Source organism: Fundulus heteroclitus, chromosome 16 (assembly GCF_011125445.2).
Source record: "Fundulus heteroclitus isolate FHET01 chromosome 16, MU-UCD_Fhet_4.1, whole genome shotgun sequence".
Classification (NCBI taxonomy): Eukaryota; Metazoa; Chordata; class Actinopteri; order Cyprinodontiformes; family Fundulidae; genus Fundulus; species Fundulus heteroclitus.
The window spans coordinates 31738421-31750475 of NC_046376.1; the positions used below are offsets into that span (position 1 = coordinate 31738421).

At 40.0% G+C, this 12055-nt stretch overlaps 1 protein-coding gene across 1 annotated transcript; it reads left to right on the top strand.

The window, feature by feature from the left end:
• Nucleotides 1–3522: 3522 nt before the first annotated feature.
• epor (erythropoietin receptor) lies at nucleotides 3523–7761 on the top strand. The gene is made up of 8 exons (XM_012867928.3): nucleotides 3523–3844; nucleotides 4047–4182; nucleotides 4305–4471; nucleotides 5576–5727; nucleotides 5831–5987; nucleotides 6293–6380; nucleotides 6526–6613; nucleotides 6728–7761. Exons 1-8 carry the CDS (start codon nucleotides 3742–3744, stop codon nucleotides 7466–7468), a joined length of 1632 nt encoding a protein of 543 aa, XP_012723382.2. The 5' UTR covers nucleotides 3523–3741; the 3' UTR covers nucleotides 7469–7761.
• Nucleotides 7762–12055: the final 4294 nt, after the last annotated feature.

A 12055-nucleotide genomic window follows, 5' to 3' on the forward strand; every position in this document is an offset into this window, starting at 1 on the left:
AAAACACCAGCTTAGAGAGGCAGAGACGTAGATAATTCATGCTGGAGGTCATGTGGATTGAATTATGTTGGTCATCATCAAATCTTTTGGAGCTGTCCTAAGTTACCCTCTTACTGGGGCAAGATTAAACAAAGTACAGAAAGTGTTTTTGGGGCCAATATTGCCCTAGGTTGTGAAACTTTGTTCCTGGGTAAACGAGCAAGCGGGGTAAAAGGGTTTTACAAAACATATGTTTAATACAATGCCAGTTGCCAGCAAAAAAACGTAATCACTAGGAAATTAATGACTGTTGAAACACCAATGTTAAAAGACTGGACGTTCTTCAAGATGGGGGAACGGGCATTTGCACTGAAACTGATTTGAAGAATGTTGGACATTATGGTGGACTTACATGAACGCTAGATTTCCATCGTTCCTTAACTACTCAGTTCTGTTTTGATCATTTGCTTTATTGTGTTGAATTGTTGCTTCGGTTACTCTGTGAACAGATGAAACACATCTTATCATTGTTTCTAAATAAAAATTTGAATTGAAAAAAAAAAAAGATGGACTGAACAGAGCTCCGTGAGGTGTTCAAAGCTTGGGATATTGTTTTAGAACCTAACCCTTCTCCCTGAGTTTTTCTGCTTGGTTCCTTGGTCTTCATGATGCTGTTTGTTCATTATTGTTCTCCAACAAACCTCTGAGAGATTCACAGATCAGATGGATTTATACTTAGATTAAACAACACTCAGTTGGTCTCCGTTTACAGTGGATTTTATTGTTTTAGTCAGTGTAGAGGGGGCAAATATAAATCCATGCTTTTTTAGGTTTCCAGCAGTAACACCTTTCGCAAACCGCGCAGCATATTCTCTGCTTACTATGTGTTGATTTCAAAATTCAAACAAAATGGATTGAGGTCTGTCTTTGTAACATGAAGAAATATGAATAATTTAGAAATATTTATAATTTGCTATGAAAAAGTACTTGTCTCTGACAGATCTTTGCTGTTTTTTTCTTCTTTTCAGCCAATCTTAAATGTTTGAGGTCACCAAATAAAGTTTAAGATCACAAAGATACCCTGGATAGATACAAAATGCTCTTTTTGAATGATGATTACATTTATTCAGGAAGGGATTATCCAAGCCAATCTGGCCTTATGTAAAAAAAAAAAAAAATGAATAGTTCCCTTAATTAAATACCTATGTGCTACTGCAACAACTGCTGAACTTTGACTAGGCCATTCCAATTTTTTTTTTTTTGTAATTGAGAGATGGACTTGCCGGTGTGCATGCCCTCCTGTTCCTGAAGAAGCAAAGCGGTCCCAGACCATCGCACTACCACCTCATGTCTGAATGCTGGTACGATGTTCTGTTTCTAAAAGGCTGTTTCAGTTTTCTGCTAGGTTTAACAGACCTCCACGTGCCATAAAACTACAGTTTTGTCTCATTAGTCTATGCAATTTTTCATGATGTAAGACGTTTTCCGTCAGAGGCTTTCCTATTGAGGCAATTTCTGACCAGTTTATTTATTATTGTTGAATCTTAAACTCTGACCTCAGCTGAGGTAAGTGAGGCCCCACAGTGCTTCATATTTTCTGGATTATTTTTGCAACATCCGGGCTAACTTGTTGATGAAGAGTTGGAGTCATTTCTATAGGCCGTCCACTCCTCGGAAAGTTCCCCTCCCGTTCTGCGTTTCCTTTGTTTGTGGAATCATTCATTAACGGCTCTTATTGTGCTTCCATGGAGTCCCGATGTTTTCGAAAACACTTTGTAGAGCGTTCCAGCTACAGTGGCTTTCAAAGAGGAGCACATCTTTAGCGGTTTTTTGTGTGTTTTCCATAAATCAGTGTCATGGTGACAAAGCCTGAAGCATGGTTGCCTGGCTAAACCATGGCAGTGTCTCAAGTGTAATTTATGACCACAGATTTTAGCCCTCAATCCCTAATGTAAGGTCATGACTTTTATGTTTATCTGAAAAAGCAGAGAAACCACTATAACATTGGTTTCCTCTTCCTGTCAGCGCAGAAACTACCTTTCCTGCAAGCCCAGGGCCTCTTAGTATTTTTTTTTTAAATAATACTAGTGGAGAATATGTGTAAATCATTTGCCTAACTTTGATGTAAAACGTGGATTCGAGCTAAACTTCAAATATGCCACCATCTCTCACTGGATGTTGTTACGTAGCTACAACATCAGCTTCTGTTTACATCATCACCTCCCACCAAGTGATGTAAATATGCGCCGAGTTGCATTCAAACGCACGGGGATGGGCTGCTACGCCTCCACCTAACCACCGCCCCCTCGTCAGAGCCACTTATCACGAGTTCAGAGGCATGGTTCTCTGCAGCTCAGATAGTGCTGAAAACATTCGGGTGCAGAGAGGAGATAAGAAACCGTTTAAGTGTTCCTCTTGTGGGCTGAGTGCAAACTGTGGTTTCCGTTAGACGTTTTCGCGGGTCAGTCAGGGTGCTAAGATCTATCCATTATGTCTCTTTTACATATTATGCAACGTGGTAACCACAAACTTCTATGTATTTTACTGTCATTGTAAAATGAATGCTGGCATCAACACAATGTAGCTTGTAATTGTGAATTACAAGAAAAGGGATTTTAACATTTACCCTCGGATATTGGAAAAATGCAGTACCCCTGAGTTGATGCATTTCAAAACGACCTCAGCGTGCCCATTTGTGGCGCTTGAAATAATTGTCTCTCCCCCTATGATATATATATATATATATATATATATATATATATATATATATATATATATATATATATATATATATATATATATATATATATATATATAAGCAAGCAAACAAAAACTGACATTTTTGACCAGTGTGGCAAATAATTTGGACACTTATTCGTAGCTCGGGTTGTTGTGCTGCGTGAGTCTGCACCAGTTTGCTGCAGCTTCTGTTCTTCCATTATTTCCCTGTATTCCACTCTGTTCATCGTCCCATCAACTCTGATTGATCAACTTCCTTGTCCGTATTAAAGGAAACCACCCACACGGCATGATTCTGCCACCGCCATGCTTTTGTGCATGGTGATGCAGGATTAGTTTTCTTTCACACATAGCCCAACAACCTTTCTATTTCGGTCTCACCAGATCAAAGCGCCTTCTTCCAAGCCTTTGTTGTGTCTTGGCTTGTGGCAAACTACAAAGAGAACTTCTTTAGGCTTTCTTCTTACTGCTCTTGAATCGTGAAGTGCAACATACTTCCCACATGACCTGTGGATCTCTGATGCTCTTCCAGTGTTACCATTTTTTCTTTGACTTCGATTTTAGTTAGAGGTGTCAGAGAGTCGAGTTTTTTATTTTTAAAAGATAAATAAATAAATAAACAATAAAAAAATAAATTGACAGGATCGGTTTTGCAGAGCGTTTTATCCACCCATCTGTGTGATCGGTGCATTTTTACGCGCAATTTTCATCCCTGCCACCAAAAAAAAAACAAAAAAACTGAATAAAACAGTTCCAACACAGTTTGTTTTTCGCTCCACCTCCTGTTCTCCGACTGCAAAACGTAAACAGCGCAACGCCACATCTTATCGCGGTCAAGCAGGCGCGTAACAGCGTTGCACCATCGCAGTTACATCTGAAGACAGAGAAAGGGAAGAAGAAGAAGAAAAAAAAAACAAGTCTCGCTCCTGGCTGCGGCACGCCTGTTTCTGACAGTTGGTGGTCCAGGGATGCAGGTGGACAGCACAGAGTCCGAGTCTTTCTGCGCACAGACACAACAAAAGGATGACATGTGATCGACTCGTCCGACTGGCGCCACTCTACCTGATGCTCTGCGCCGCGGGAGCGGCTGGAATCGTTCAAGGCGCGCAGGATTTTAAGAGGAAAGGTAGGATCAGCTTTGTCTAGTTGTCTCTGCGGCTGAGCAGGGTGTACGGAATAAATAGGAACAGGAGTGTGGGATAAACAGGGGAATTGTTGAAAAAAACACGCAAGAAGAAAGCCCTGTTGGTGTTTTTGCATGAATCTCATCATGTTGGTGTCCACATGATGATCTCATACTTGTCCCCGTCCTCCTTCTATCTGTGCAGCTTCAATACTTCTAAAAGAGGAACCCAAGAACCCTAAATGCTTTGCAGAGTCCAAGAAGGACTTTGTGTGCTTCTGGGAGGAAGATGAGGAGAGGGCAGGCTCTGTGGATCAGTACTCCTTCACATATGCCTACCAGTAAGCCGGCTTCTTATTGAATACAGAGAATAACATCCCATGGTAAAAGTTACCACCCTGCATCTTTTTTTTCCCCTGGACCAACAATGTTCTCCCACATCTCCTCCTTTTGTTCTGAGCAGAAATGAGAAGAACAGCACGTGCCCGCTGGAGGTCCTGCCTTCAGCAGGTGGGAAAAAGCTCTTCGTCTGCCATTTGAACCGGGTCCAGATGTTTGTCCAGCTGGATGTGCAGGTTCAGCGGGAGGGGGTGCAGATCTACAACCGCAGCCTTCTCATTGAGCTTCTGTGTAAGTGATGTTACCGCGGCTTGACCCAGCCGTCACGTTCCCCTGAAGTGCCTCACACCGTTCACCAGTTTCTCACACTTCTCACGTTACAAACAAAAACTTAAACTTATTTTATTGGAAACACGATCTCATGCGTTTGACTAACACACACTAGCACATACTAGATCTAAAGTGCTACATAGCCCCTTTACTGTAATATTTGAACATAAAAATCCAGTGCAACCGAATTTCCTTTCAAAGCTATGCAATCTAACTTAATTATCATCCTGATCCCCTCTGTGACACTGGGCGGTGGGAGCGTCATGCTTTGGCGAGGCTCTTCTTCAGTAGGGGCAGGGAAGCTGGTCATAATTGATGGGGATATGGATGGAGCTAAATATGGAGCAGTTCTAGGGGGCAAACTGTTAGATGTTGCATAAGACTTGAGACTGGGACAGGGGACAGCCCTAAACATACAGCGAGAGGCCCAACGGAACGGTTTGGATCAAAACTAGATCCGATGCTCTGGTCAAAATCCAGACCTAGTGTAAATCCAACAGAGAATGGACTGACTGGACTTATATAGGGCTTTTCATGACCACTCACTGTGCTTTTCACTACAGCCACATTCACACCGATAAGCAGCTTGATAGGCAACCTGGGGTTAAGTGCCTTACCCGGGCCAGGGGAAAATCGACATATGAAAGGGGTAGGATGAAATCAAACCCACAAACCATTCAATTGGAACGGCTCTACCTACAGAGCCGCAGTTGCTCTGAATCTGTGGAGAAAAAAAAAAGGTAAAATGGATGAACCCTTCATCAAATCTGACTGAGTAATTTTGCAAAGTACAGCAAGCTAAAAATGTTTAGGCGTGCAAAGCTGGTGGAGACACACCCTCCAAGGACTTGGAGTTGTAACTGCAGCACGAGGTGAATCTACAAAGTATTGATTCAAGTGGACTAACTAAAAAAAAGGCATTTAGCAGGTATACGTGCTTTCAAAAGGAATTCTATAAACAGCAAAACAGTCTAAGGTTTTAAAAAAACTAGGTCTCAGTTGTTAAGCTGTTTGTGTAAAAGTTCCTTTTTTCCAGTTTCACTTATTCTAATTTCTGTCTGGCAGTTCTGCTCGACCCCCCTAAGAGTGTGACTGTGAGCACCACGGGTCATCAGGGGCAGCTGAACGTGAGCTGGGTGCCGCCTTCTCTGAAGTACATGGACGACAGCATGATCTACGAGGTTCTCTACGCTCCGGCAGACAGTGACTTCGGGCAGGTACGGCTGTCATCAAGTGACCTTATCAGTACAAGAAGCACTGCAGAATTTGTTTCACATGCCTTAAGCCTCATACTGAATAGGACAGTGATCTGTAACGCAGGTGGAGCTGATACAAGCCTGCTCCGAAATGATCCTGAGGGGCCTCGAGGCTGGCACAATGTACCAGGTTCAGGTCCGCGTCAACTTGGATGGCATCACCTACGACGGCTACTGGAGCGCCTGGAGTGACCCCGTTTTCACTGAGACTTTGCCTGCAGGTGGATGTTCTACATATATTGTATCCTAAAAAAAGTTTTAAACAAATATTTGCCTTTTTATTTATTTATTTTCTTTGCTAAAAGGCAGACTTGGGTGAAGACAAATTTGCTTTGAAAAATGTATTTCTCACAAGAATCTGACGACATTATTCTTTTGACTAAAATATTGAATTCTTATTGTTAAGCAGGTAAAAAAAAAAGAAAGTGTACAGAAATTTCTTTCAACTTCATGTAATTTGCCCAAGTGACGAACAATGTGAAGACATTGGCTCTGAAGCCATCCGATCTTGCTCTGTACCCCACAGAACTTGACCCACTCGTAGTGTCCCTGACCGTCATCGTCTCCTTCATCCTCGTTCTGCTCTGTCTTGCTATGCTTCTGTCCCATCAAAGGTCAGTACACCAGGAACTCACTCAAAAATATGACTTATTTTGTAGCCATTAAATAATTTTCCTTGGGTATATAAATCCCCAAATCAAATGGATCAAAGTGGAGACGTGGGGAACGCTACATTCAAGTATTTCTCTTTGGTTTTAGGTTCCTTATCAAGAAACTTTGGCCGGTTATTCCAACTCCAGACAGCAAATTCCAAGGTCTCTTTACAGTTTATGGTGGGGACTTCCAGGTAAGAACAAGGCTAAAACTCTCGGTGGGGTTTCTGTGACCTTCATAGGAACAGGGTTGCTTTTGGCTATGCACTTGTGACCATGCTCTCATAACTCCTTGTGTTTCTGCACAGGAGTGGTTAGGACAGACCAGCGGAAGCTTATGGCTGACTTCCCCTTTCATCCTCCCTGAAGAATGTCCTTCTCCACTGGAAGTGCTCTCAGAATTCAACCTTTGCCCTCCACTGTCCTCCCCACCTCTTCCACCCAAGGCCTCTAAAGCCTTGACCCGTGTGAGAAATGAGGACGGGGTTATGAAGAAAGGTCTTCTTGGCAGAGAGTCGGTGGACGGGGTTGATTCCGTCCAAACAAACGGGTGGAGAACCCCACTTCATGACGACTGGCTCTTGGATCGTCTACGGGAATTCCAACAGCACCCCGTCCCAACCTCCCAGTGCTCTCTACTGGAATCTCAAGACGCCTACATCTCTCTCACTGGCAACAAACAAATCGAAGGAGAGCACATGGAGGACACTCTCGAAGAAACCTCACCCCTTGGGGTGCTTTTTGCCTCCAGGAAGACCACCTTGAGTGAGTCCCACTCTGACCTGGGCTCTGTGCAGCAAAGCTCCGGTTGTGGGAACCTTTCGTCTCAGTCCAGCTTCGAGTATCCAAACCATGCCTGGATAACCAGAGATCCGGGATACACCTACATGGCAGTAGCAGATTCTGGGGTCTCCATGGATTACAGCCCCATGAGCAGAGCAGACGACATTGGCAAAGTGGTTATCTACGCCAATGACTACAAAAATGATGTTCCTCCTCATAGAAGACCTTTCCTGGTGAGGCAGTACCCTGTCGACGACGACGACTGAGAGGAAGCCAACTTGAGTCGGCATCGCATATGGTGAGAGCATGGAGAACAGCGTTTGGATATTGAACCCGGGCTAATGATAGCCTCTCGTCAACTGTTAAGAAAATAACCACGGAGCTGAAAGACACCACCAAAAGAACTCAAAGACAATGATACAACGGATATTCTGTAAAGGAAATGACACACATGAAACAATAGAAACTGATTCACAAGACTTACCAATATTCAGCGCTCTTTCTACCTATCAACCATATCTTTCAGATTAGATCCTGAGTGCTTAAAGGGTTTTAGATTAGAGCTAAATGTGTTTCTGTGTCTTCTTCAGTGGCAGTATTGCTGCTACACTTCAACACCACTGGCATGGTGAAAAGAAAGACTGTTCCTTGGTCTCTCTCCCTGGTATTTCTTTAATGTCAGCAGAAAACAAGAAACCCTTTCACATTTACTTTTTTTTTTACACCTTTCTCAGGCGCATCTATTCTCAGGTGCTGCACTCTCAGTCCTTTTCCGGTTGTCTGCTTTCAAGTCCTGAATCCGAACCCATACCTAAACTGCAAACTACATTGGTCAATCAGGTTATTATGCGCAGACTTTCAACTGGAAGAAAACCTAAGGCAGATTTTTCTTTACAAGTGCTCCAATGCCACGCATGAGCTGGAAAGGGTTTTTAGATTGTTGGGCCTTACAGTGGTGTAGAGATTCTGCATACTTTTGTAATGTTATGCTGATGTTTATTAACTTAGAACGTAACCTTGTGTACGTGTTAGCATGCTAACGTTTAGGTATTAGCATCGAACACTACATTTACTTTACTTTTGATGTCAGGAAAAAATGACCAACATTGTCGTCAATATCCAAACCGCATTGGAGAATTGATGTAACATAAAAAAATGGTCAAAATATTCTTGAATTATACATATGCTACAGCTGCAGCTATCGGCTACTTTAGTAATTGCTTAGTTTGTCGATTATTATTTTAAATAATTGAAAGAGATGCTCTGAGTGCAGTAACATACCTCAATAAACAAGCATTTTTGAATAAAAAAACATTTATTGCACATTTTAAATGCATTATATATGACACAAATGTTAAAGTAATAATAATATTAATTAATTAATTAATTAATTAATTAATTAATTAATTAATTAAATTCCCACAACCTGACAATTTAATTATTATATCTATCCCTGTTTGGCTAAACAGTTGACAATAAAATGAGGGCTGCAACTAACAATTATTTTGCTAATTCATTGATCTGTTGACTATTGTTTTGATTAATGGATTAATAATCAGATAGTAAATCCTGCACAGTAGGAGATGTTCAATTTGAACCAGGTGAAACTAAAACTGACTCTTGAGAAGTTCTGGATGGAGCATATTTACAGACAAAGGTTCCTCATCTTAAATGCAATACATATATATCTGTGTACAGTCCTGGCTTAATTACGGCTCTGGGTGGGTTGTTTCAGCAAACCACATTTTAGAGTCCGTATATTCTAGTCGACGATTATTCTAAATTAGTTGAGGATTATTTCAATAATCGATTAATCATGATTAATCTGATTTTTTCAGGCCTATACGTATCTAGGATTAATTCATCAGTTCCTGGGATTAGTATTCCAGCGTCAAAATTAGTGACCGTTCAAATCAAAGTTTAGTGGAGCTAAGTGCCAATCACGACATGAAATTAGGATATTTCTCTACATTTTTCCTGTCGTTGGACTTACAAAATCCTGTTTTCTGTCATCATTGTGATTTGCTGACTGGACCAACATCACAATACATTAAGCATGACGGAATCATAAATGGCATTGAATTTGAATCATTACAACATCTTCCCAAATCGGAAACCTGGAATTTGGATAAAACCACAGGCAGTTCTTTGGATAAAACAGGGAATTATTCTTTAATAACATTGTACCATTGTGTCAGAAAGTAATTCTTTGGTCATTTAGCAAAGACATAATTTCAAAGTAAATTTTGTGAAATTCTCATTACTGTAGGCTCTACAGGCATTGCTTTAAAACAACAATCTTATTTAGGCAACTGTATTTGTTTGTACATCTTTGGGCCAACACTGTCCTCTCAAGAGCAGAGCTGTTTCAGTTCACTGCTGTTCCAACCTCCACGGCCGGTTTAAGACGCTTATTTGCTTGCAGTGAAGGACAAACCTGTTGCAGCTGAAATAGTACATTTTCTTGAATCGTATTACTGAATTTCTAAGCACTCTCGTTTTGTCCTTTTTTTTTTTTTTTTTGTTGGTTGTAAAAAAAAAACGTGTTTTAGGTTTGCATGAAAGAACCGAGAAGCAGAGATTTATAACAAACAATCTGGAACTGTTTGCCTTCCAAGCAATCACATTCAAATCATGACAATGCATCTCCATCTCCTCGCTGACTTGAACTTTGTCATTTGTATTTCCTCCAACTTAAGCAGACCCATTATACTTTTTTTTCATGTTACCTTTAGAAACAGAAATATTGTATATTTTTGATACATTTGCCTTAAAAAACAATACTTTCTTTGCCTTAAATATAAGTTTTGAAGATATTTTGATTAAAAAAATAAATGAATAAAACTAAAACAAATCCATGAAGTTTTCTTTCACATTAAACTGTGAAAATTATGAACTACTGAAAACTTTACATAAGCAACAATGTATTTTTGATATAAACTAGAACAAGTATTCCCATGGTGTGTGGTGCGGAGTGCGAGCTGCCGCTAGGGGGTGCGCGAACTCCATCCACCCCTTTTCCGACACGCTTATCCCTGCTGGGGTCGACAGGGGTGCTGGCACAGACCATATTACATATATAGTATATATAATATATAGATATATATATAGATATATAATATATATATATAATATATATATATATATATATTTATATATATACAAACACATATAATATATATATATATATTATATATAATATACACACACACATTAATAGATTAGATATATAATATCTATATAATATATATATATTATATTATACTACACACATATATATATATATATATATATATATATATATATATATATATATATATATATATATACACACACAATATATTATATGATATATATATATGGTATATAATACTGAAGTCACTGGCCGCCATCTTGCTACTCCCTACTCTCACAGAATCCCATAGGATTTGGTTGCAACAACAAGCAGTTTTCTGGCTGTGTGAAAATTTTCACAGGTAATTCTACAGTCAGTGGATGTACTAACACTATCAACTACTAGGAAATTAGGTGCTAAAATATTTTACGTTATTCATATTAAATATATGTATATATAAGTATGTGTATATGTATATATGTATACATATGTATATACATATGTAAATATATGTTTTTGTATATTATTTATATATTTATAAATGTTAAACATATATATTTAAATGAATAAAATGCAAAATATTTCAGCACATGACTTTCTCAGTACTTGATATTTTTAGAACATAACATAAAAGTATATGGCATTTGACATTTTAAAAGTTTTAAGCCCCTCCTGAACATGAGAAAATCCTCGTTATTCGATGCTGTAGCGCACATATTCCCTAGTTACTGGGGGGAAATAGGGAGTACCAATATGGCGGCTGGTGGCTTCAAAGCGACTCGTTCAAACAGACGGTGATTAGCACTCCAGTGTATTTTATAGCTCAGTTGGTGATAGACGCAGTTTCCTGACTATGTTCACGCACAGATCTGTAATACTTTACATTGTATACCTTAAAGATGCCGTTTTAGCGCGTATTCAGACAAGAAGAGGGAAACCGGCAACCAGTGGTGGGGCTGCAGGGGAGGGAGCTGAGGTGTGTTGCTGTAGGCGTGTTTACCTGCTGTGAAACAATCAGGAAAGAACTTTTTATTTCTCTGATTAACAACATCTTTATGGAGCATTCTGTTATCGTTACTCGCCGCTCTACCAAGTGTCTCTCTCTCTCTCTCGCTTGTCATCGGGCACAAATCAAATTAAACCTCTTCATGTTTGTATTTTGTAGCGTAAATTATGAGTCAGACAGAAACAAATAAAGTGAGAACACAAACACAGGTAGATTATCAGACTTTAGTCAATGATTCCACCTGGAGGGTCTCTGCTTCAGGGACGTTTCAGGTCGTCTGTGAATGTTTGACCGACCAGCGTCTCTTTCTCTCTCTCTGGCTCCAGGCTGAGCCACCAATGCACCTGAAAATCCTCAGGATCCTGTTGTGGATGTTGTGTGTAACTTTATGGCAATTAAAATTTGCATTACGTTCTAACTTTGTTTCCATTTCCTTTGCTATGATGGTTGTGTTGTTGTAACTGCAACTGCATTTTTTTAAAAAAAAATTTACATTTGTTTTTTGAAGATCGGGGGTGCGTCAATCTGGTTGGGACACAGAAGGGGGTGCGCGGCTAAAAAAAGTTGGTGCTTCTTTGCAAATACAACTAGTTTTATTTTCCCTTCTCGTTCAACAAAAACAAAAAAAAGTGGTTAGGAACATGTGCTGCGATGCATAAATTCAAAAACACTGAAATCCCATCATTCTCTCTGTTGGATTCAAAACCACTCCCTCTGTTGAGGAACCTGCTG

Bases quoted from the DNA above. Each gene is read 5' to 3' on its own strand.
- epor (XM_012867928.3), top strand. From the start codon at position 3,742: ATGACATGTGATCGACTCGTCCGACTGGCGCCACTCTACCTGATGCTC. The intron at 4,183-4,304 runs GTAAGCCGGCTT...TGTTCTGAGCAG, and splicing joins TCCTTCACATATGCCTACCA to AAATGAGAAGAACAGCACGT. The intron at 5,988-6,292 runs GTGGATGTTCTA...TGTACCCCACAG, and splicing joins CACTGAGACTTTGCCTGCAG to AACTTGACCCACTCGTAGTG.